Raw genomic sequence first — 27,173 nt, 5'->3', positions numbered from 1 at the left:
AATATAAATATATAGCACATGAACACACACACTTATACACATACTCATCTTCAAGGCATGCTATACATTTGTTGAGGTGATCTAACACCTGACTTTCTCTGTCCTGAGGCTGAGCAATTGGTCATAGTATTCTAACTATTCTCTTCTCTCTAGTCTTTTCTCCTTAGTAGATTCCCCCATACTGCTTCCAAGGTTCTCTTCCAAAAATACAAGTCTGATTTTATCACATACCAAACCAAGTCTTCTCTGAATTGCCCTGCAACCCACCCTGCCTTCAAATAAGCACAAATTCCTTAAAGCATGTTTTAAAAGGCCTTTTGTAACATGGCCCCATCCATCTTCCCAGATTCATTACTGCCACTCTACCCCAAATACCATAAGCTCCATATTCCCTTCTTTCACACCTGTCTTCATTACTCTGGAAAACCCTTCCCCTTCTTTTCCAGTGGGTTACTTCTATACATTTTCTAGGGCTCACCTCAAATGTCATCTCTGTGACCACTTCCCCAACGCAACGAATCACAGCACTTATCACAATGAACTCCAACTATTCCTCCTTACCACACTGTAAGCTTCCCCAAGGCAAAGACTGTTTTGTGTGTCTATGTATCTTTTTTATAACCAGCCTATAGGACAATTCCTGGCAAATAGTAAGTACTCAACAATGTTTGCTGACCAAATGAATGAATGAATAAATGAATGAATGATGAATGATTCTGCAAAATGTTATTCATATACAAGTCATTAATATTGTTATTTCATGTTAATAGAAAGACTTGTAACTCACCCTGTTCTTTGAGTTTGGCCAACAGTTTATCAAGAACTACCATTTTACCACTGTTGCTGACAATGTGCTCATCAGTAGTATAAGGTGGACCAGGTTCAGCACCATCAAACAGGTAAGGATGATTGCAACACTTTCGTAGCTGCATCAGAATGTTTAATAGTCGCATCTTGTCCATCTTGCCAGCAGAGTTTAAAACATCAATATCTTTCATCAGGATTTTTGTATACCTAAAATTTTAAAATATAATTAATCACTGATTATTAGAAATGTTTAATGCCATAAAAAATATCCCTTGGGAGGACAATTTAGACTCCTATTTAAAGATAAATAAGATTTGAGTCCAGCTGGAGTGCCTCAGTAATTGAGCATCGACCCATGAACCAGGAGGTCACAGTTCAATTCCCAGTCAGGGCACATGACTGGGTTTCAGACTCAGTCCCCAGCAGGAGGCATACAGGAGGCAGCCCATCAATGATTCACTCTCATCATTGATGATCCTCTTTCTCTCTCCCTCTCCCTTCCTCTCTAAAAATCAATTTAAAAATACACTTAAAAAAGATAAAGATTTGATAGTAAATCTGATCAGCAAATCCAAGAAAGTAATAAAGGCTGAAACATTTTAACTTGTCTGTTGCCTATTAACCTGTTCCTCTACTTTTTCCATTACTAGAAATTGCAATCAGCTGATAACTATTCAAATAACTATATCTGATAATTATTCAATACACAATCGCAATTTCTTATATCTGTCTTCCCAGGTCTTTTTTTTTCTGATCCAATAACATTTTTCATTTTCTTTTCTAGACCTTCATCTTACTGTATCCACCTGAACAGTAAGAATATTTAATTATAATAAGAGCCAACCTGTACTGAATGGAAGTGCCAGATATCATGTCACGGGCTTTATATGAATCATCTTGTTAAATCTTCATAAAAACCCTGAGATTTGTACTATTATCACACCCATTTTACAGACAGAAATTCAAGCAGCTAAGAGAAGTGAAACAACTTACTCAGAGCTACAGAAGGGATAAAGACAGAGTTTGATCATATGCCTCAGTCCAGAAAAATATATTCTTCACAACTACCTTATACTGATTTCAATAGTAGAGAAGTCATTATCCTACCTAATAAAACAGTACTATGCAAATTGACCACACCTTCGCTACACCCAAAGCCACGCCCACCAGCCACGCCCACCAGCCAATCAGAGCTAGTATGCAAATAAACCCAACCAAGATGGCGGTTAATTTGCATACATAGGCGCCCTGAGCTGACCCCCTGCGATGGATTGCAGGGAGCTGGGGTCCGCTCTGGCACCAGACCGAAAGCCTCCGCCAGAGCGGACACCCAGCTCCCAGCTTTCGATGGATGGTGGGCGTGGCGGACACCCAGCTCCTTGCTCTGATTGGATGGTGGGCATGGTGAGCGGACCCCCTCGTGCACCTGGCCGAGCACAAGCAGACACCCAGCTACCCTGCCATCGAAAGCCGGCGGCTTTTGGCCAGGTGCACGAGTGGACCCCTGCCATCGATTGCAGGGAGCTGGGGGTCCGCTCCTGCCCAAGAGGTTTTCGATCTGGGCAGGCCTGGGCAGGGGCTGAGCCGGTGATCAGAGGGAGCTAGAGAGGCCTGCCCAGGCCTAAAGCTTTGGCCAGAGGCTTTAGGCCTGGGCAGGGCCCAGCCCTCCATTGGTGTGAACTATAGAGGAAACACCTTTTCTGACTGCACATTGGCTAAGCTTCCTGTATGCCACTGGTAATATTCTTAGTAACTTGGGTAATAAGAATACAAAAAGGTGATCTAGGGTTTTTCCACCACACTTCTGGAGAAAAAAATGAAGGTCTGCTGCTGGAAGGCTAAGAAATGTCATATCCTGCCCTAGCCAGTTTGACTCAGTGGATAATGCCTCAGCCTGCAGACAGCAGGGTCCGGGTTTGATTCTTATCAAAGGCATGTACCTAGGTTGCAGGCTCCTCCCTGGCCAGGGCCCAGATCAGGGCTCATGCAGGAGGCAACCAATCAAAGTGTTTCTCTCTGTCTTTCCCTTTCTCTTCCACATTCTCTAAAAGTCAATGGAAACATACCCTCAGGTGAGGATAAAAAATAAAGAAATCCATATCCTATGAAAGACACATCTTGAAAATGCCTAAAGAAAGTTGTCATTTTTTCTTGGTGAAGGGACTGGAGTCCGTGTTGATGAAAACACCTTGGTGGCTGCGGTGACTGGCAGTGGCTGCAACAGTGGGGTGATGGGGCTGGTGCCTTCCCCTGACCAGCCCAGTTGCCTCCCACAAAGGGAGGCCAGACTGTGGCTTAGGTACACTCCCTGTGGGGTGCGGGCCTAAGCCATCAGTAGGACATCCCCTGAGGGCTCCCAGTATGTGAGAGGGGGCAGGTTGGGCTGAGGGACCCCCAACCCCCCAGTGCACGAATTTCGTGCACCGGGCCCCTAGTATGTTATAAACTAATTTTATTTATATAAGCATCATTTTGTTTCTCTTAGCAGCATTATTATACTATTAACATGTCTAATTTATGATTCCTTGTCTCTCCTCTTTTGATAATTTCCTGTTTTGCTTGTATTTATAAAACCATATGAGCTTCTATTTTTATAATATACATAACCATCGACATTTTCACCCATCTCATTATTACTGATTGTTATTATATTTATTACTATTTCCACTGATGAAAAAAATAGCAAATGTGTCTGTGACTTTATCCTCTTTAACCATGATATCATCTTGATAAGCTTATTATCCCCATTTTAAAGAAGGGAAACTGAGGTGACATAACTTGCTATTTAAGCTATTAAGAGGAAAAGCTCAGGATTCAAACACAAGTTTATGGACTCCAAGGCCAATGCTCTTTCCCAAATGTTAAATGAAATACTCGCCAATTTTCCATTGAAATATGTGAACTACTTAACTCGCCATTGAAACATACAATGTAATTTTTGAACTAAAGGCATAACTGAACCACTTCAAAGTTAATTTCTAATAACTCCTTACACATAAATTCTAATAAAAATAAAATAGCTCACCAATCTCGTTGCATTTTACTCAGTCCCAAGTAAATCTTTATTTCCTTTTTAGGAGGCAGGCTCTTCTCTACATCGGTTTTTATACGACGTAACAAAAATGGTTTTAAAACCTAAAAAGTTACAGTTTTTATAAAAGTTTATCAGACATTTCATATATAAACCTAAATTACACATGCATAATCTGATGGCACAAAATACAACAAAAAGACAAGATTATTGAATAAGTAAAAAAAGCCTTAAAAAATCTGCTGTCATATAAAATTTTTAAACCTTTGAAGAAGTCAATTTGGAGTCTCTAAAAGTGAAATAAAAATTCAGGCAACTTCAAAATGGTTAAATATATGAATGAGGAGAAAATGGTCCAATGTTAAGGAAGATATAAATGAACAGAGAAAAAAGATGAAATAATGAGTGTATACTTACAAGGCAGATTCTATCACAAGAAAATAATAGTGCTACCATCTATACAGTACCTGCAATGTGTCAGACACTACACCATGAACTTCACACTAGTACTGACTCCTTACAATAAATCTTTTAGGGAAATGTGATTATTTTAATTTTTAAAATATCACCAAAGTTACTTGGCTAATAAGTGGTAGAAGCAGAATTCAAACCAAGATCAAGTTAATTCTACAATCAGCTCAGTCCCTAGTTAGCTATCATGAGCTGGTCAATTTCCTTAACTCTTCGAAGCCTGTTTCCTCATCCATTCATCCAAAACTATATATATGGTATATATATATGGCAAGCATTTTTAAATGGGGATAATGATACCTAATTCTAAGGTGCTGTGACAATTTGTGGTAGTACATATGTAGAACTTAACCACAGCAGACATTACTAAACTATTGCTATTATTATTAGAGATCAATGGTAGATAAGGAAAAGGGAGAAATAAAAGCAGATTTCTGGTTTTTTATTTGGGCCTCTTAAATTTGTCTAAGGCAGTGGTCAGCAAACCGCGTCTCGTGAGCCACATTCGGCTCTTTGGCCCCTTGAGTGTTCTAATGCCACTTCTTCAAAATAGACTCGCCCAGGCCGAAAACTGACTTCTGTGCATGGGCCACGAAGTTTCAATCGCACTGTACATGCGCGCCCGCATGTGGTATTTTGTGGAAGAGCCATGCTCAAGGGGCCAAAGAGTCGCATTGGCTCGTGAGCCGCGGTGTGCTGACCACTGGTCTAAGGGATATTCTTTTTTAATTTATTTTTATTGTTGAAAGTATTACAGATGTCCCCTTTTATTCCCCATTGACCACCTCCACCCCCCTCAGGCCTTCACCACACTATTTTCTGTGCCCTTGGGTTATGCATATATGCAAACAAATTCTTTGGTTAATCTCTCCACACCCACCCCAGCCATCCCTCTGAGATTAATCAATCTGTTCCATGCTTCTGTGTCTCTGGATTTATTTTGTTCATCAGTTTATTTTGTTTATTAGATTCCACATGAGTGAGATCATGTGGGGGATTCTTAAGAGTTTAAACTGCCTGTAAGATATTTATGCAGAAGACTTAGAAGGTAGTGGGATATATAAGTCTAGACCTTAGGACAGAGATATGGAGAGATAAAATTGGGAGTTATAAGTATACTAGAGGCCCAGTGCATGAAATTCATGCATGGGAAGGGTCCCTAGAGGCTGCCAGCTGCCACCCAGGATGCCTCCCTTCCTCCGGCTGCCTGCTGCCTCCACTGCTGTTCCCTTCCCCCAGCAGCCTGCCACCACCGCCACCACTGCTGTCACCCCCTGGTCAAACTTCCAGTAGAACTCCCAGTCAAGGGGACAATTTGCATATTAGGCTTTTATTATATAGGATAGGTGATAGCTGAAACTATAGGAATGGATCCCCAGGGAGAACATGTATGCATAACCCATGGACACAGACAATAGTGTGGTGAAGGCTGGAGGGGGGAGTGTGGGGTAAAGGAGGTCATGGGGGAAAAGGGGGACATCTGTAATACTTTCAACAATGGAGATTAAAAAAAAAACACAAAGAAAGTCAAAGACAAAGCCCTACAAAACACTAAATTTTGGGGAACAGAGAAAGAAAAGCACATAAAGGGGACTGAGAGGAGCAGACAAAGTGGTAAGAGAAGAGAAAATCCATCCCATACCCTAGAAATAAAGCAGGTAAGAGTTTCAAGCAGGAACAATGGCTAGCTGTACTAAATAGTAGAGAGAAGCCAAGATACTGACCAAAAGGTGTACCCTGAATAGCACAACTTAAAAATCATCGAAGACTTGTGAGATAAATTTCAATTGTATGGAATGGATAGAAGCCAGTGGTCAGTGGATCCAGGAGTGAATAAGGCCCACTAGAGACAGAACAACCTGTCCCTAAATCTGACCAAGTTTGACACCTGAGGCCCAACTATACTACGACTTGTATGACAAGATTCTTGGGAGATTTGTCTTCTATTCCTATTCTGCATTCTTACAATAAATGCCCCATTACTTAAGATAACTTGTTTTCTGACTTGTTCTGTTTTACTCTGAACAAATATTTATAGCATGATGGCTGTTGGGGATTCAAGTCAATGAATGTTTAATGAACAGTTACTATGGATCAGGTACACAGGGCATAATGTGGTGGAAAACAGAGAGGGTTTCTGCCACATGCAGCTTATACATGGGGAGAGAGATAGAGGTGGACAATACGTTTTTGTTTTTATTTCTTAATTTGTAAAGAAGGCTTGAGATTCTCATTAAAAACAACAGACCAAAAAAATAGCAAACAGGGAGAAACCAAGATGGCGGCATAGGTAAACACCTAAACTGCTGCCTCGCACAACAATTTCAAAACTACAACTAAAAGACAAAACGTCTATCACCCAGAACCATGGGAAAGCAGGCTGGGAGGAAGTTCTACAACTAGAAGGAAAGAGAAAAGAGCATTGAGACGTGCACAAGCTCTGAAAAGCTGAGGTACGGAGGCGCGCGAATCGGGCTGGCGGCGGGTGTCTGGGTGCGATGCTTTTTTCAACTGGAAGGGAGATAAGCTCCCAATTACTCTGAACTCCAGTTTCTGGGGAGATGCTGGGGACCCAAACTCCTATGGGGAGAAGCTGGACTGTCTGCCGTTGGGTTGGAAAGTGAGGGTGACTTTCTTGCAGAGGTGCACCCAGCAATCACTGTTTACTGCGCTGGGGCACGGGACGCGGGCACTTGGAAACACGAACATGCAGAGACTGGCAGCCATTGCTGTTTGCCATGCCCTAGCCTAGACACTCCCTGAGACCCCGCCCCTCACAATCTACAAACCCACCCAAGCTCCACGCAGCGGCTTTTGCATATAAATGGCCTCCCCCATCACAGCTTAACCAAACAAACTGCAGCTCGGGTCAGACAGCTCCAAAACCTCCAAATCCCAAGCAAAGAGGAGAAAACTGTAGTTCTCGCTGTAGCTCCTACTGGGTGGCCTCAGACAGTAGCTGACCTGCACCCGATTGGAGATCCAGAAGCTAGTGTATCTAGTGGTCAGTGTGAGACAACACCAGATTTCAACTACTCACATCCATAAGAGGCAGACTCAGTGAGCACCAAAGCCCCACTGAAGCAAGTCTTGCCCTATAAGTGTGTCTCCAGCGCAGCAGTTCTTCCATTATAGACACAGTGGGTCCTCACAGCCAATTGCCCTGGAGGTCAATTCCTCCCAGTGACACCAACAACAATCAAGACTTAACTACAACAAGACTGTACACACAGTCCACAAAGGGGTGCACCAAGAGTGTCCACCTCAGGTAACTGGGAGGCCGACCCACTAGCCCATATAGGACATCTAGCACACAAAGCCACCCTACCAACTCAGGGAAGCAGTGAAAATGCAGAGACAAAGAAACAGATCACAAAGGAAAGAAATGGAGGAAAACAAATGACTGGATATAGAGTTCAAAACCACAGTTATAAGGTTTTTTAAGAATTTCCTAGAAAAGGCCAATAAATTTAGTGAGACCCTCAAGGATATGAAAAAGGACCAACTAGAAATTAAACATACACTGACTGAAATAAAAAATATTATACAGAGACCCAAAGCAGACTAGAGGAACGCAAGAATCAAGTCAAAGATTTGAAATACAAAGAAGCAAAAAACACTGAACTGGGAAAGCAAAAAGAAAAAAGAATCCAAAAATTTGAAGATAGTGTAAGAAGCCTCTGGGTCAACTTCAAGTGTACCAACATCAGAATTATGGGGGTGCCAGAAGAAGAGAGTGAGCAAGATACTGAAAACCTATTTGAAGAAATAATGACTGAAAACTTCCCCCACCTGGTGAAAGAAATAGACTTACAAGTCCAGGAAGCGTAAAGAACCCCAAACAAGAGGAATCCAAAGAGGACCACACCAAGACACATCATAATTAAAATGCCAAGGGCAAAAGACAAAGAGAGAATATTAAAAGCAGCAAGAGAAAAACAGTTAGTTACCTACAAGGGAGCACCCATAGGATTGTCAGCTGATTTCTCAACAGAAACTATGCAGGCCAGACAAGAGTGGGAAGAAATATTCAAAGTGATGAATAGCAAGAACCTACAACCAAGATTACTCTACCCAGCAAAGTTATCATTCAGAATTGAAGGTCAGATAAAGAGCTTCACAGACAAGAAAAAGCTAAAAGAGTTCATCACCACCAAACCAGTATTATATGAAATGCTGAAAGGTATTCTTTAAGAAGAGGAAGAAGAAGAAAAAAGTAAAGATAAAAATTATGAACAACAAATACATATCTATCAACAAGTGAATCTAAAAATCAAGTGAATTAAAAATCTGAGAAACAGAATAAACTGGTGAATATAATAGAATCAGGGGCATAGAATGGGAGTGGATTGATAATTCTCAGTGGGAAAGGGGTGTGGGGGTACGGGAAGAGACTGGATTAAAATCGTACACCTATGGATGAGGACAGTGAGGGGGAGGTAAGGGCAGAGGGTGGGGTGGGAACCGGGTGGAGGGGAGCTATGAGGGGGAAAAAGGAGAAACAATTGTAATAATCTGAACAATAAAGATTTATTAAATTTAAAAAATATATAAAATAAAAAAAAATAGCAAACATGCATCTGCATCCACTTCCACACAAAACTCCAATAAGATATTTTTTTAAAAAAAATTAGAACTGTACATAAAAATAAGAGTGAAGCCCTATCCGGTTTGGCTCAGTGGATAGAGCCTAGGCCTGCAGACGGAAGGGTCCCAGGTTTGATTCCAGTCAAGGGCACATGCCCAGGTTGCTGGCTCAATCCCCAATAAGGGGCATGCAGGAGGCAGCCAATCAATGATTCTTTCTCATCATTGATGTTTCTATCTCTCCCTCTCCCTTCCTCTCTGAAATCAATAAAAATATATTTTAAAAAAAGAGTGACTAGGATCCCTGGCTGGTTTTGCTCAGTGGATAGAGCATCAGCCTGCAGACTGAAGGGTCCCAGGTTCAATTCTGGTCAAGGGCACATGCCTGGATTGCGGGCTTGATCCCCAGTGGGGGACGTGCAGGAGGCAGCCAATTGATGACTCTCTCTCATTATTGATGTTTCTATCTCTCTTTCCCTCTCCCTTCCTCTCTGAAATCAATAAAGATACATATTTTTTAAAAATAAACATTTTAATAAAAATTTCATAACTTAATTGAAAAAAAGAGTGAATAGGAGATTAGCTAACAGGGATGGAGAGGATAAACAACTCTTTCAAGAAGCTTAACTATCAAGGGTGAGAAATAAAATGAATCACTGAGAGGGCACAATGTTGAGAGGGTACTGTTTTGTATGTGTGAGGGTGGTTAGCATAGGTGTAGATTTGGATTTAATAAATGAGATACCTGAGAATGTTAAGGGAAACAAGCCAATATGGAGGGAGAGGTAGAAAATTCAGTCAGTAAAAAAGGATACATTATGGGGAAAGTTCCATAGCAAACAGGAAGAAATGAGATTCATGGTTCACATGGGAAGAATTAGGCACTGCCCAGAGAAACAACACCTGTTCCACTCAGACAGAAGGTAACACACATGCAGATACGCTTGGAAGATGGATATCCTTGAAGAAGTTCCTACCCTAATGACTTCTATTTTCTCTTTGAAAAAGGAATATTGTTACTTGCTGCAAAAGGAGAGGGAACACGGAATACCTGGGATAGAAGTCTTGGGGAAGTAGGGGAGGTGTGAAATAGCTGTTATAGAAAATGGGAAAGAATGCTGTACAAGGCCATGGTGAAGAATCTAGCCTCCTCAAATCCCAGCTTACATTAGGGAACATGAAATCGTGGTTCCAAACTGTACAGTTATATAATCTTATTATCAGTGTTGAGCAGCCTCAGTACAGAGTAGGTCACTCTGCTAATAAGTGGCACAAGCAGAATTTACACCCCAAGACAGACACACAGTTACATTATTCCAGTTTAGGGCTTTTAGGTCAGAAATGAAAGATCAAGAGAACAAGGGAGTTTAGGAGTATTCACAAAAGAGTGGTCCAAGTGTTAGAAAATGGGCTCATCGCTGGCTACAGAAAAAAAGTAACCACAGAAATAGGCTGATGGAGAGAAAAAACAGGAGTCCAGGACTGGAGGTCACTGTAAGGTAACAAAATAAGTACAAAAGGAGTTACATGAGTGAAAGTATTAGAAGGATATGAGAAGTTATCAAAGAATGTAAAATTGGTGTTCAATAAATGTGAGGGAGTCACCTGGTGATGAGCAGATGACAAGAAGAAATGGGTGGCAACATGAGTCTCAAAGGAAGAATTCTGTACATGAGTGGAGAAGCAGTGGCTTAGAACTGGCATTGGGGAACTAGGAGAATACCAATGTGCTCTTGAGGACCTGTGGAGAGTGGAGAGTGAACAGTCTCTTCTGGAGAGGACCACATTATCCATTGGGGAGAGCAGAAGCAAAAAAACTATTCCATAGAGAGGCTGAGGAAACAGTACAGTTTGTTTCCCAAAGAGGCTGTCAGAAAGGTTGAGAGGAAGAAGTGGTGAGACTGAGTCAAGAGGCAAACCCACAGTCCAAACAGATTCTATGGCAGTTTGTTTCTTGGCTTGCTAATCTGTATTTAATTACTAAATTTTCTTATCTGCTATTACTCACTGCGTGAAGTCTTTCCACGAGTTTTTGATCACCAAGACAATTTTTAGTGTCAAACCAAGAATCAAAGTCCTGTGGAGGGGAGAAAATTCTGCAATAAGTGCAAAGGTTTGGGTTTTTTTTTTTTGGGGGTTTTTTTTTTATGTTAACTCAATATTCTATAAATTTTTATGCAATTGACATAGCAATAATTCATTTTAAAAGCACTTTCAGCCCTAGGTGGATTGGTTCAGTGGATAGAGCATCAGCCTGCAGATTGAAGGGTCCCAGGTTCAATTCCAGTCAAGGACACATGCCTGGGTTGGAGGCTCCATCCCCAGTGTGGGGCGTGCAGGAGGCACGGATCAATGATTCTCTCTCATCATTGATGTTTCTATCTCTTTCTCTCCCTTCCTCTCTGAAATCAATAAATATATATATTTTTTAAAAAGCACTTTCAAAATATGTAAACTGTGATGGCCAATATTATTTACTTCTGAAAATAGAAAAATGTTGGAGCAGCTAACAAAATTTTGAACTCCATTATACAGGAACTCAATCAGCAGTTTGTCCTTAAAACGATGTTATTAGGCTTCCCATACCATAACAGCATTTTATCCAGGAGTATGAATATAGAATCGAAGACATATAATGATATGAAAATGCTAATCCAACAATAAAAAACAAACAAAAGCAAGATAAGGTATACAAACCAATGGATAGCTAAACTTGGTACTTTTTGTTATCAATTAATATCAGTAATGAGGAAAATCAAGCTCAAAAGTCCTTAAATCATTCTATTCATAATCTTGTGTTAATGATAAAAGCAATATAAATCATACATTTACAAAATGCATTGTTTTCTAATCGCATACTATGAGCTCCTTAGTACTCACCAAATGTTAATGCCTACAATAAGCAAAGATCATTTTAAAGACTCCACCTCCCAAATCACTCCGCGGAAAGCCCTCCCAATTTGATTAAAAGAAAACTAACTGTGAATGCACTACTCTGAACTCAACCTATCTCAAATCATAAGTTGTGGCAGCAATGTGATATAAGCAAAGTTTAACAGGCAGGATAATCTCAAGGGGGAAAAAAAAACCTATTTCTCTAAATATCCCCATTTGAAAAATTTGTACTTAAGAACTCTTTTCTGAGAAAACCGAAACACACAGATAAAGAATTACAAAGAAAAAAGAATTATAAATTTCAATCTATATTCTATGCTTTGAAAACATATGCCTGTGAACATAAGAAAAGTATACGTGATACATATGACTTAAACTTACCTCTGCAGAATTAAAGGCATCAGGCAATAAAAAGTTGAGTAAGGCCCAGAGTTCATGCAGGTTATTCTGCAAAGGTGTTCCAGTTAGGAGCAAGCGGTTAGTTGACTTGAATTCACGAACAATCTCTGAAAGCTAGAGAAATAATAGTTACGTTAACATTGTTTTATTTATTAGAATACTCAACATTCAGTCCTTTATCCAACCAATACAGTTTTTGAATAAAACAAAACTTAGCCCTAGCCGGTTTGTCTCAGTAGATAGAGCATCGGCCTGTGGACTAAAGGGTCCCGGGGTTCGATTCTGGTCAAGGGCACATGCCCGTGGTTGTGGGCTCAATCCCCAGTAGGGGTCCAACAGGAGGCAGCAGATCAATGATTCTCATCATTGATGTTTCTATCTCTCTCCCTCTTCCTTCCTCTCTGAAATAAATAAAAATATATTTAAAAATAATAATTAAAAAATAAAACTTAAAAAGGATTTTTCTATGGAAAACATTCTAGTGCAGGTGACATTGCCTCAGTAAAGCAAAACTGAATAAAATATTATACGCATTTCTACACTTACAAGAATGCAGATTAGAGTCATACCTGAGACCCTTCTCCCACTTCAAAAAATTTATTGTCTCCATTTTGGGTTCACAGAAACAGTCATAACTCTGTGGAATTCAAGCTAGTCACTTTACACAATATCTTCCTCACCCTGTCAATTATGTCATCTACATGCCTAGCCAAGTTTTAACTTGACCTGGATGCAACTTTTAAGCAGCAGTTGAGCCCAATTTCCCTGTTATCTTACATTGACTTTCAAAATACATGGCCACATAAATGAAAGCACAAAAAGTATAAAAGAACAGTAATCTTATCAATAAAAATACACATCTTTAGAATACTCTCAAATAAACAATTATTCTCTAACATGCATCCTTTTATCTAGTATTAATTCCAATCTGAAAGGAGTATGATCCACCTAGTGGTTTTGCTCCACTTCTGTCCCTATTTCTCTCAAAGTAGCCCAGTGATCCAAAGAGAGGTTCATCATAATAACTGATGCTTTTCCTACTGTTAGTGGAGTTGAATGGCAAGAAATATAATATTTTTATGTTAACACCACACTCTAATTCACACAAGTCAGATAATTCCAAGAAATGACTTTTTCTAATCCAGATGAATATACATAAGATAGCTCCTCAATAAAGATAAACCAATGCAAATTACATTTGCACATAAAATATTAACAAAATATCAAAATACTGTTGCAGAACAGAGTTAGGCTGCAACAGATATAGCAAATGAACAACCAATTTTCATTACATTAAAAACTGTGTTCAATTTTCATGTGTTTTGTATTCAATAATTTAAACTCTAAAACCATTTAAAATACTGACTTTCATTCATATTCCATGAATAAAATCACAATCTTCCTTCAGTTTTTTATTTTGAATATAGAGAAGTAAACAGACATAATAGTAAAATAAACCTTTAATAAAAATATTGAGAACTGGCTTACCTTAGATTTTTCATTCTTTATTCTGTGAGCCTCATCAATGACTAGGTATCGCCAATGAAACTTTTTAAATACAGATTTTTCTTTAATCACCATCTCGTAAGAAGTAACACAAACATCCCATTCTCCTGGCATCATTTCATCACGAATAAAAATAGCCTAATGCAAAATAAGAATCCTTATATTAGAGCAGTGGTTCTCAACCTGTGGGTCGCAACCCCGAGTGACCCTTTCATAGGGGTCGTCTAAGACCATCGGAAAACACAGATATTTGCATTAAGATTCATAACAGTAGCAAAATTACAGTTATGAAGTAGCAACGAAAATAATTTTATGGTTGGGGGTCACCATAACATGAGGAACTGTATTAAAGGGTCACGGCATTAGGAAGGTTGAGAACCACTGTATTAGAGTATGCTGACAAGATTAACACAGAATTAAAGCATCAAAAGAAGATTAAAAATTCTAAGAGACCCTGGAAATCATTTGGACTCATCCATTTTAAAGATAGGAAAACTGAGGCACAAAGATACCTCAGTGTCAATTATTGGGATGACATGCTAATATATCTATATATATAAAAGTCTAAGCGACCGTCGCATCCGAAACAACCAAATGGATGACCGAACAGGTTGTATGGGGCAACCAGGCTGGCAGGGGGTTAGTGAGGGATGACCAAATGACTGAGCAGCGGGCTGCGTGGGGCGACTAGGCCGGAAAGGGGGTTAGTGAGGGGAGACTAAACGACTGAGCAGCAGGCTGTGTGGGGCAACCAGGCCAGTAGGAGAGTTAGTGAGGGGCAACCAAATGACCAAGCAGCAGGCTGCGTGGGGCTACCAGGCCAGCAGGGGGGTTAGTGAGGGGTGACCAAACAACTGAGCAGCAGGCTGCATGGGGCAACCAGACCGGCAGGGGGGTTAGTGAGGGGTGACCAAACAACTGAACAGCAGGCTGCGTGGGGTGACCAGGCCTGCAGGGGGGGCAGTTGGGGGTGACCAGGCTGGCAGGGGGCCAGTGAGGGGCAATCAGGCCAGCAGAGGGGGGCAGTGAGGGGTGACCAGGCTGGCAGGGCAGGCAGTTGGGGGCGATCACACTGGCGGGGGAGGGCAGTAAGGGGTGACCAGGCTGGCAGGAGGGCAGTTAGGGGTGGCCAGGCTGGCGGGGGAGGCAGTTGAGGGCAACCAGGCCCAGCGGGGGGGGGGGGGGCAGTAAGGGGCAACCTGGCCGGCAGGGGTGGGGGGGAGGTTAGGGGCAACCAGGCTGGCGGGGAGGGGCCTGTTGTAGGCATCTACGTCAGCAGGGGGGCAGTTAGGGGCGATCAGGCAGGCAGGCAGGTGAGCAGTTAGGAGCCAGTGGTCCCGGATTGTGAGAGGGATGTCTGACTGCCAGGGATCGGGCCTAAACCGGCAGTCGACATCCCCCGAGGGGTCCTGGATTGGAGAGGGTGCAGGCTGGGCTGAGGGGACACTCCCCATGTATGAATTTTGTGAACCGGGCCTCTAGTTCATCAATAAAAGAGAAGCAATGGCTTCCCTTAAACAAGTACAGAATATATCACCAAAAGATTACCAAATTACTAGGCTTTCTCTTCATATCACAAAGGGTCCAAAAGGACATAGGCAAAGTAACTGTTTTCTGAATACCACATTCTTACCAAGATCTAAGCATTACCAACATGATATAGTTTCAACAAATGGAAATAACTCAATATACATGAGAGATTTCAACCCTTTTGAGATCTCTAACAAGGACAAGTCATATATTTGGTTAAGGCCATGGTCGGCAAACTGTGGCTCACGAGCCACATGCGGCCCTTTGGCCCCTTGAGTGTGGCTCTTCCACAAAATACCACGGCCTGGGCAAGTCTATTTTGAAGAAGTGGCGTTAGAAGAAGTTTAAGTTTAAAATATTTGGCTCTCAAAAGAAATTTCAATCGTTGTACTGTTGATATTGGCTCTGTTGACTAATGAGTTTGCCAACCACTGGGTTAAGGGGTCATAAAAGCCTATTCATGTTTTTGTGAACATCCTGATGTTGTTATGAGGCTATAAATGTGATTTTATAAATGATACTTGCTCTATCTTAGTAAGGAGCCTATTTAAAACTATTTTTAAATATTCACAGGCAGTGGCCAACATGGTAGCCAATTAACTGATAGCACTTTTAACTTGTATGAACTGAATTCCAGATGAATGGGTCAAAATAAAACCACAGAAGTTAACAGGGAGCAGCAAAAACTATTTGGTGGAGTTGGTTAGTATTATAAATCTGAAATTACAGTGCATAAACAAAATTAATTGTTCAATGCAGCCGAAACCGGTTTGGCTCAGTGGATAGAGCGTCGACCTGTGGACTGAAAGGTCCTGGGTTCGATTCCGGTCAAGGGCACGTACATGGGTTGCGGGCACATCCCCAGTGGGGGGCGTGCAGGAGGCAGCTGATCGATGTTTCTCTCTCATCGATGTTTCTAACTCTCTATCCCTCTCCCTTCCTCTCTGTAAAAAATCAATAAAATATATTTAAAAAATTAATTGTTCACTGCAAAGCCTTTACTTCATAAATTCACAGTTATGCACCAAAACACTGTGAACTCATTCGACAAATATTCACTGAGTGCCCACTATGTATAAAAGGATTGCCCAGACTGAAGTAAAGAACAGAAGAAAAAAAAAGCCTTTATAGAAATCTCAGTTGCACTCTTGGAAGTAGTCAAGTTAAAAAAGTTAATTAAAATATTTGGGGAATTGGAAACAAAAATAAAGGGAACCAGGGTGCCAGACCCCATTCAGTCCTGCAAACACTTAATCCTTGTTTGATTTTGTGAAACACTCAGTTTAATGGTTCCTCTTACTGTTTCATGGACTATATGCACATTTTAAAATTTAAATTAGCTCTGCTTTGAAATTTGTTAACTACTTGAAAGATTTCGATATCTTGACAAAACATTTAAGATCACAAAATCCAAAAGCTCCCACTTTATAGGTGACAAAATTAAGGCCCTTCAAGATCTACTTAACATCAAACAGTCATAGCAAAGCCAGAACTAAAAACAGATCTCCTGTTTCTATGTCCCTGATCTTTGATGCCTCCAGAGTGGAAAAGGAAAGGGTCAAAAAATCATGTTTGGCAGAATGATCCAGGTTTCTTGGATTTTAACTGAAATGTTCAAAGAAACTGCTAAATAATCTTTTTCCTTCAGACATAATTTTGTTAGGGGACATGACCATAGTGATCTTGATAATGGGGAAGGGCATATAATAAGAATAGAGCTACAGTTGTTTAATTGTTCACCTTACTAAGTATAGATAAGAGGTTTTCTTACAGATCCTGGGAAACTTAGTGGGGATGAAACAAGGTTGGAAAAAGATAAGATGCCTCAATGGGTCCATTACACAGAAAAGAAATACATTTTGAAAACAGACCAAGGACAGGACACACTTTGATTTGATTGCTGTGCCAGGACCCTGACCACCTCCAGGAGTTTATCTCAGGAACTGACCATTCTCAGGTCCTAGGAACTGGGCTGAGCTGTTTGTAACATCATAGATTAGCCACCTTGTTATCGGACTTTGAGTTCCAATGAAGGCCTGACCACAGACGCTCCCCTCCTCTTTCTGTTACACTTGCAGCTCATAGCTGCACAGAGTTATCTTCTCCTTCATCCTATCTAATAAAAAGGGAATATGCTAACTGACTGCCACACCCTCAAAAATGGTGGCGCCCACAGCCAATAAGGAGGGAATATGCTAATTGAGTGTCACACCCTCAAAGATGGCGACACCCACAGCCACAAGATGGCGGCACCCAGTCCCCTCAGCCCCGCCAGGGTGGCAGGTGCACAGCAAGGCCGGGCCACTCCGTGTGCCTGCCTCTGGGGTCCCCCAGTCCCCTCAACCCCCTAGCCACCCAGGGCCAGCCCAAGGCGCAGGCAAGCCTCGGATGGCAGCTGTCCAGCCACACAGGGCCGCCTGAGGCTCAGGTAACCAGGGCCAGCCGAGGCTTGCGCTGCCGGCAGTGGCAGCAGCAGAGGTGTGATGGGGGCGTCGCCTTCCCCTGATCACCGGGTCACCTCCCACCCCTGAGGGCTCCCAGACTGTGAGAGGGTGCAGGCTGGGCTGAGGGACCGTCCCCTCCAGTGCATGAATTTTCATGCACTAGGCCTCTACTGTGTATATAATCAGCCAACTCACAAGGGGGATCAGATCAGAATTTCTAGGGTGACCAACTGCTCTCCCCATACTACTGACATTATTGGAATAAATGCTCATATATGATTAAAAAAACAAAACACCATGTTTGGGAATCACACCTCTATATACTTCAAGACTATACTAGCATCAGACAGGACCAGGAATACCTCTAATCATTTCCCAACTCAATTAAACACCTATTGTCTCCTACATCAAATTTTTATTACTAAAATATTGACCTCATATAATGTTTACAAAAGGCCAGGAAACCAGAAAGGCCCAATATATCTTTCCCATGTGGTACCAAGGTTCAAATCTGTCAATGCATAATGACCTGGATTTTCTCTATACATACCAATATCAATATCTAAGTGTTGAATAAGGCACATTATTTATATAATTAATAATTATTGGTTTTCAAACTCTTTTGACCATGGCCCATAGTAAAATTACATTTCAGGTTGCAATCCAGTATATACATACATGTTCAAGTTTGTGTATATAGAAAAAAGCAATGTATATCCTTACTATGTATAAAATATTCTACTATTTCTATTCTATTCTATTCTATCTCAATGTTTTATGAAATTGTCATCACCACCCACTAAGATTAATTCCCAACCTTTGAGTGGCAATTTGAAAAACACTGTTTTGAAGATTAGTTTTCAAAATTAAGAAAATGTTGAAACTACCAGAAGAATGCCAACTTCCCATGGGGTAGAGATAGGACAGTCACAAATTAAATGCATCCACTCTTTCTTTACAAGCCATTAAATACTTCAGAGATACTTCATAAAACTGCTGGATTCTATATAATATAGTTGAAAATCACTGACATACATTTTTACTGAGATATGAAAACACAAGCCTAGATATTTCTATTTTGCTTGTGATCTTCATCAAGATATCATTTCAGAAAAAAGAATTCAATACTTTAGAAATACAAAGTTTTATAAGGAGTAATATAATATTAAATCAGCAATTTTCAACTGGTGTGCCCCAAGAATGTTTAAAACATCCGCTACCTATTTAGTCAGGGAAAACTAATCTGTTTTCCCTTAGATTGTCAAATTAAAAATAATGAATTATGCAAAAAGACAAAAATTAATAATCAACAGCCAACACAACAGTAGCCATCTGGTGTGAATGAATCAAAATTATACTTATTTTTTTGTCAGATGTGCAAAAAATATATTTTTTGGTGTGCTGCAGAATTTTAGTAATTAGTTTATGTGTGCCATGAGATGAAAAAGGTTGAAAATTGCTGCATTAAATAACAGTAGTGATTAGAAAGAGTGCTAAGTGACTAATCTGCTACTGGAAAATATTAGGCACAGGGCAAAATCAAGCCTATAATTCTAAATGTATGAGTTCAATATTTAAAATTATTTATAAGTTAAATTTAAATAAATTTACATCATTTTTCTTCAAGCAAAATAAGAATAAAATTACATAATTCATTATGCTACCATCCTTTTGAATATATATTTTGATAACCTATCTAAAATATGTAAAATAGAATAACTCTTTATACTCTAAACTATGCTCTCTGGAGGCAAAATAAAGACAAAGTTTAATAATATGCTTTCTAAGCTGATTATTAATTTTTGTATTTTTGCACAATTTATTATTTTTTAAATAATTCTACACTTCCAAAATAATTGTAGCCTAGATTGACAAAAGGCTAATTTAAACAAGAGCTCAGAGTTTCGTATCTAAGAATGCATGCAGACATACACTGAGTGGCCAGATTATTATGATCTCTGAATGCATAATAATCTGGCCACTCAGTGTGTGTGTGTGTGTGTGTGTGTGTGTGTGTGTGTGTGTGTGTGTGTGTGTTAGAGGCCTGGTGCATGAATTCGTGCATGGGTGGGGTCTGGCCAGCCTGGCCAGGGGGAGGGGACATGGGCGGTTGGCCGGCCTGCCTGCTGGTCAAACTCCTGGTCAAGGGGACAATTTGCATATTAGCCTTTTATTATATAGGATATACACTGAGTGGCCAGATTATTATGCGTTCAGAGATCATAATAATCTGGCCACTCAGTGTATATTTTTCTATTCAATGACCAAAGCTGAAAGCTGTATCTATGCATAAACACAAAACACAAGGCTCTCAATACAAACTGAAAAGGTTCCATTCATGTGTGTGTATGCGCATGTGTGTGCATGTATACAAATCAAAGTCAAAAGTCAAAAACTTAAATATAAAACCTTAAGTCATGCAAATTTACACATTTCTGGTGTCAAAAGAGCACAAATGATAGAGTTACTGATGAGATACACTGTTAATAAAATAACGTTTTTAAATAAAATGTCTCTTAAAAGTACAACTCAAACATGCTTAAGTTAATGAGCTACTTAAAAGTAAATGCAGCTCTAGTCAGTTTTGCTCATGGTTAGAGCATTGGCCCTTGGACTGAAGGGTCTGGGGTTCAATTCTGGTCAAGGGCTAGATCCCTGGCCCCGAGTTGAGGCACATGCAGGAGGCAATCAATCAATGTGTCTCTGATAGCGATGTTTCTGTCTTTCACCCTCTCTTACACTCTCCCTAAAAATCAATGGGAAAAAAAATATCCTCGGGCGAGGATTAACAGAAAAACCATAAATGCAGATAAGCAAAATAATGGACTATTATTAAGTAACACATCTACCACATAACAGTGTTGTGAGAATGAAATTAATATACTAAAAAGCACTGAAACAGAGCCCGAGAAAGCACAAATTAAGTGTTATTTAGTAGTAGTAGCCAACTTAAATGTCTTTATGGCAATAGTGTGCAACTTAACCTCAGAAATAATGTTAGTCTTGATTGCCTTTTTAAACCTGTTTCTCACTTACTCTCACATCCTTGTCTCCGACGAAACAAATAACACGAAGAGATGGGACCCATCGTTTAAATTCATTCATCCAGTTGTGTAAAGTAGACTTTGGAACTAAAACCATGTGAGGTCCAGGAAGGTTTCGGTAATGTTTCAGGTAACCAAGCAAAGCAATCGTTTGTAAAGTCTTACCAAGACCCTGCATTATCATCACAAGGAAAAAAATATCCATGAACATTTTTTATTTAATGAAACATTCTGTTAATAACAACATTACAAAAGATACTTGTCAACTATCTCACATAGGGAAAAGTTTAAAAAAAACTTGCTTGTTTTTAAAGTGAATAACCATACCAATTCAATAGTTACTGTGAGCACAAAAAGAAACTAAGAACTTGCAATTAGAAAGTTGCTCAACAAAGCAACTCTCTATTTAGAAGACTTAACTCCTAAAAAGCAAACAATCTACTATGTAATTTATTCTACCATTTCAAAATTAAGAATTTTGAGTGTATATTTCACAAAGACACATTTATTTTACCAGCCTGCTTAGATACCAGTCTTTCTTGCCCATTGTCCCCACCACTACAACACAGGCATGAAGTATTCAGACTATGCATGTCAAGGGGCATGTGGCTCTATATAAGTACCTCACACCCTTGAAGACCTAAGGAACCATAAAAGAACAGAACATAACAGAACTCTTAAACCATAAAGGATATTAGAGATTATCTAGTCCAGTGGACTTTTAAAAATAATATATTTACCACCAAGAACATACCACCTAACCATGGGAAAGGGAACAATGTCCTATGCTGTATGGCTTTTAAAACAACTTCTGGCTTTATCTCTATGCAAAGTATATATTTTCTTTTATAAACCTAAACCTAAAAGTTCTGTCTGCTTCAGTTTTCTATGCTACACATCAAAAGTTTAAAATGTTTATACTCTTTAACCAAGTAACTCCACTTCTAGAAAACCTATGAAAATAATTTGAGGTACAGAATAAATTACAAGCGTTCTCATAATAGCATTATTATATAACACACATGTACACGCACATGCACACTACATCTACTGATCCAAATGATCAGCAATAAGGGAGGAAATTAATAAAATGATGGTTAGTACCTCCTTAGGATTATTATGCAGTAACTAACAATTATTCGTATTTTTTTATTTTTAAATATATTTTATTGATTTCAGAGAGGGAGAGGGAAAGATAGATAAGAAACATCAATGATGAGAAAGAATCATTGATCAGCTGCCTTGTGCATGCTCCCTACTGGGGATCGAGCCCACAACTGAGGATGTGCCCTTGACTGCAATCAAACCCGGGACCCTTCAGATCACAGGCTGACGCTCTATCCACTAAGCCAAACCGGCTAGGGCTAACAATTATTTTTATAAAAAGGTTTAAAGTATGTGGAAAATACATATGAATGTGAAAAAAATAAAAATACTTATATATACACTACAATCTTAACTATGCAAAATAAATACATCTGAAGGGAAAAAAACTGAAAAGAAATATGTCCAAATGTTCAATGTGGTTATTGCTGGGTAGCAGAATTATGACTTACTTTTAATATTTTTCTTGTTTTTCCCCCAATTTTTCTATACTCCTTAAAGTATCTTTCCCTTTTAGTTATTAAATCATATCTGGTGTCACTATAAATTCAATATGGAGACTCTTTAGAGTAGTTATGTAAATGAGTCTCACTGGGACATATAGATCTAGAACTCCCCTTGTCCTCTCTTAAATTCCATCTTATTCCTTTGGTCTTAAAATACCAATCTAGGCCTTTAGATACTCCCTTTATCAGCTAAATTAGCATCTGAAATATCTTTACTTTTTATCTTTGATCATTTTATTTATATGTCATTTCATGGCTTACTTCCTGACTCCCAACTGGCACTCAACTGTCAAGACTCAACATTGCTCTTTACTATTTTGTTCTTTATTCCATCTATTCACTTTCTGGTTGCTCACACATGGAGGCATTTACATTCATTCATGCATGCATTCATTTGTTTTATTATTTGGTTTATTCATTCATTCATTTAGTATTTGGCTTATACACCCTGCCTCATTCCCCAAATAAATTCAGATAGCCTACAATGAAAACTCGTTTCAGGTGGCCTGTGATGAAAACATGGAACGGAAATTAATAGTGAAATAGAAATAAAGAGGGATCAAGGAAAATAAGACTAAAAGGTAAAGAATAGGATAAGGCACAAAGGGCACACAATAAGCAGACCATTAAAAATTAACACAGATGCTCCATTCTGGCATTCATTTTGGCTCTGAGCTTCCTGGAAGCCAAAGTGCAAACAAAAACAAAAATACAAGGAGGTTTTTATGCCATTTGAGCAACTCTCAATAAGAATTTTGTGGCTAGCCCTGGCCTGTGTGGCTCACTTGGTTGAGTGTCCTCACATGGACCTAGAGGTTCCCCAGTTGGATTCCTGGTCAGAGCACATGCCCAGGTTGTGGGCTCGATCCCCAGTAGAGGGCGTGCAAGAGGCAGCCAATCAATGGTTCTCTTTCATAGATGTTTCTCCCTCTCCCTACCTCTGTCTCTCTAAAATCAATAAAAACATACTTTAAAAAAAAGAATTTTATGGCCAGTGACGTATATGTTCTAAAGGTTACTTAAAGAAACCATTCTTGACTTTACAAATGCCTTTCATGCTATAATAACTAAATAAAATTAGCCTCCAAACCTCAGAAGGGCAGTTCAGCTCAGTTATTTCAAGTTCACACACACACAAAAATAGTATTGATAACTGAGAATGCACTTTTGGCTACCAACTCCTTACCATTTCATCGGCCAAAATACCATTGATTCCATTTTCATACAAAGAAATCAACCAGTTCAGTCCTCGAATCTGATAATCTCTCAGTAGTCCTCCTTTCACATCTGAAAAAAACAATATCTCATACATTAATACAATCAAGTACAATTTTTCTAAAACCAAATTAGAAAAAAATAACATGATGAAGTACTCACATGAAGGTGACACCTCAAACCTAACACACACGTTAGATGTCTTCCGACTTTCTGAGAGTAGCTCTTCATCCTCCTCTTGCTCCGTGCGCCTGTGGCGGTAGCTGGGATGAAAAAAGAAACATCTTCATATTCAACCCAAATGCTAAGGTGTCAATTAAGTCAGTATATATTGCTAATATCTCTTATGAAAAAAAAAGCAATGTGTTACCTAGGATCTTGCTCAGAAGTGGGTAGAACCAGCCTACATTTTTACTGATTAACTGCTAGTGAGAAAAAAATATTATTGCCTATGAAATATATTTGTACTAACAATAACCTTATTTTTTGAACATAAGATTATACTGAATATGTGAAGAGGGAAGGAGTGTATGAGGAGAGGGAGAAGGGGGAACAGGAGGAAGAGAAAGAGAAGAAAGTAGAGAGAGATGTCAACATACTCTCCAGCAGAAATTAAGCTCTGCTTGTCCTCTTTCTTTATTTGAGGGTGTCCCAATTTCATGTTGAGAGGAGATGTTGGAGATTTCTGTGCTGAAGGTTGAATGAAATGTGCAAAAAGTTCTGTCTGCTTCAGTAAAAATTCAAATCTCTTCGCTCGGTCTGCTTTCTAGTTCACAAAACAAAATAAAAAGTAATGATTTTCTTTTTTATTCATTCAAATTTATTTAATAAACATTTATACTGTACTTACTTTGTATTGTTCTAAGCTTTAAAACATACTAACCCATTTAATTCTCTTAATAAACCTATGATATAGGTACTAGTATTTTCCCCTGTTATAGATGATAAAACTGAGGTACAGAGAGAGTAAATAACTTGGCTCAAGCTCCCACAACTAGTAGGTAGCCAAATCTGATAATGGTATTTTCAAATATTTTGAATAGAAGCCAAATGATCTGCCAGACTTAGTAAATACCCTCAATAAGAAGTGCCCTGCTTAAAGAGTTGTGGCCAAAAAGCAAATCCTCTTACCAAACCATAACAATTTTATTTTCCTGAGCAGTTAACAAAATTATCATAATATATAATGTATCCCAGATATGGAAATATAAATTAACCATTATATATATATATATATATATATATATATATATATATATATTGAACTCTTAAGAATTTTCAAGCTGCTTCTAGAAATAACTGTAATCTTAGAATCCAGTGTCACCTTGTCTCAAAACATTTTCAATGGTATGGTACAATAATGCAATAAACATTTTTCTCTTCAATTACAATGATCTGGAAAATTATGTTTTATGATAACAGTATATAAAGTTTCCCCCCAAAGTAAGCAGGATTTGTAGGAAAATACACACACACACACACACACACACACAGAGGAAATAGTATATTTACTACGGAAAATTGATATATATTATAATTTCTCAATACATTGTAAAAGGTCATAGAACTTGTACCATGTAAATGCAAAAAACTCTTTTCACTGAAAATCTTAAAAGACCAAAAGATGTATATGTTTCATTCCAGATAAAGAAAATAATTAAGATGATTTTGTATTCACAGGGTAGAGAATATTTGATTGCTAATCAAGGATGCATAATTAATAACACCAGAAACTTACAAGAGATTATTAACATAAATACAAGAATTAGACAAATATATTCAGACCGGTAGCTGGAAGGAGGCCAAAACCTTTTCATTTTATGTTATCCTCACTGGAATGTTGTTTTTAGAGTTGTTAAAACATTAACTGTTTGTTAGCTATGGCCTTAAACATTAAGGAATGGACTTTTATAAAATCACAATGAAGCACCAAAAAATGTACTTCACCTCTATTTATTTTTATAATATCACTGCAAAAAAACAACCCCTCAACAAAAAAAACTCAGTTCCAACTACCTGTTAATTTCTGTTTAAGTCTACCAAATTCACTGGTCTTAAAAAATCTCAAGCATAAAAATATATAGTTAAATTAAACCTAAAATATGGATTTCAGTGACTAAAAATTAAATAATTAAATGTAGAGCAAAGCAGATGAGCATAAATTAAGACTATATTGCTTAAACATGTAATATTTTCACGCACTGGGAAATATCCTTACCTTCAGAAGACATATTACCATATTACATGTTTCATAATGTGCAGCATTCATAAATCCAAAGCAATGGAGAGAGGGAGCAAAAAATATGTCTGGCTTTGTGACCTGCTTTCTTTCAGCCATATTGATATTGACACAGGTATTTTCACTTAGTGGATAAAGTACTTCTAGCACAAAACACCTTATTATGGGGTAAAGAGCACTGAACAAAAATGAAGAGATATGGCTTCTAATCCCAAATATTCCATAGTTTCTCTGCTCTTTTATTTCTCATCTGAGAATGATGTGGTTTCTAGTCCCAAATATTCCACATAGTTTATCTGCTTTTTTATTTCCTCATCTGAGAATGTGGAGATACATTTCTTCAACAAAAAATCCAATTCTAAAATCTATGATTCTGTACTCATTATACATACACATGTATTTTTTTAAATCTTTCAATTCTCTATAAAAATCAACTACAGTATTCACTGTCCTACCCAATAATATATTTACCATTTTCTCTTCATATTCTGGGTCGATTTCCTTTTCAGATTTAGAAACTTTAGCAGCAATTTTGAGTTGAAATGGAGAAACGCTTTTCTAGAATTTCAAAGGAAATAAATCATCAAATTGCAAAGCAAGGTCTTTAAAGTGATCAACATTCTCATGTGAAGAAAGTAAAAATTACTTAAATACTGAATAAATAAATAAATAAATAAATAAATAAATAAGAGCCATGCATGGACTAATGATGACAGCATGTTATGAAGCAGGGCTTATGATTAATCCAGTTCTGTGCACCTGAAGTCCAATAAAAAAATCCAAAGAATTGTGAAAGCCAGAGCAACAACATTAAATAAAATAAAAGCCAAAAGGAGGGCCCTGGCCCCCTATGGTTCAGTTGGTTGACCAAAGCGACAATTAAAGGAAAATTGGATAACAAACCCCACACCTTTATTATTCCTTGAACAGCTATATGAAGTCATTTTCAAATTTCAAAACAGTGAAAATTACTTTACCTCATATATACAAATAGATATCTAATAATGTGGGATTTATAAAAAAAAATTAAGGCTTTAATATTAGAAAAACATTTTACTCATTACTTTTTTTGTGCTTACCTTGCAGTAAAATACCATAAAATTTTAATTATATGCTAACTAAAATTCTTAATCTTGAACAGTGCTATTAAAAGATGTGGGCAATTACTTAATTGGCACTATCTTCCACAAGAAATTCTAAACCTACCCTCTACACCTTCTTATTTGTATACGTGTATGTTTTCAAAAATATGCTTCTCATACAGGAAAAGATAAAATGTGACTATGCTATTCTAATAAATTCCTTATGGACTTTATCATCTGGTAATTGAGATGCCATGAGAATGTAGCTTAAGGTCATCAAGATGCCCTGTCTTAAAAAAAACCATGACCTTTT

General features: G+C 38.6%; 1 protein-coding gene and 1 non-coding gene across 2 annotated transcripts in view; one reads left to right on the top strand and one right to left on the bottom strand.

Moving 5' to 3' along the window:
- The window catches only part of SMARCA1 (SWI/SNF related, matrix associated, actin dependent regulator of chromatin, subfamily a, member 1), an 81,924-nt gene that overhangs the window by 51,813 nt on the left and 2,938 nt on the right, over nucleotides 1–27,173 (bottom strand). The window contains exons 2-11 of the mRNA XM_008153909.3: nucleotides 26,250–26,336; nucleotides 24,139–24,305; nucleotides 23,702–23,802; nucleotides 23,511–23,611; nucleotides 20,707–20,886; nucleotides 13,679–13,834; nucleotides 12,173–12,304; nucleotides 10,905–10,973; nucleotides 3,833–3,942; nucleotides 788–1,014 (exon numbers count right to left, since the gene is read on the bottom strand). Of these exons, the coding sequence (XP_008152131.2) occupies nucleotides 788–1,014; nucleotides 3,833–3,942; nucleotides 10,905–10,973; nucleotides 12,173–12,304; nucleotides 13,679–13,834; nucleotides 20,707–20,886; nucleotides 23,511–23,611; nucleotides 23,702–23,802; nucleotides 24,139–24,305; nucleotides 26,250–26,336 (1,330 nt within the window). The remainder of the gene's footprint in view (nucleotides 1–787; nucleotides 1,015–3,832; nucleotides 3,943–10,904; nucleotides 10,974–12,172; nucleotides 12,305–13,678; nucleotides 13,835–20,706; nucleotides 20,887–23,510; nucleotides 23,612–23,701; nucleotides 23,803–24,138; nucleotides 24,306–26,249; nucleotides 26,337–27,173) is intronic.
- LOC114227185 (small nucleolar RNA SNORD112) lies at nucleotides 26,478–26,549 on the top strand. Its single transcript, XR_003613265.1, has one exon. It is a non-coding gene; the product is annotated as a small nucleolar RNA SNORD112 (small nucleolar RNA).

The sequence above is a fragment of the Eptesicus fuscus genome, chromosome 1 (assembly GCF_027574615.1).
Source record: "Eptesicus fuscus isolate TK198812 chromosome 1, DD_ASM_mEF_20220401, whole genome shotgun sequence".
NCBI lineage: Eukaryota > Metazoa > Chordata > Mammalia > Chiroptera > Vespertilionidae > Eptesicus > Eptesicus fuscus.
The sequence above is the reverse complement of the archived record's forward strand: the minus strand, read 5'-3'. Positions and strand labels throughout refer to the sequence as shown.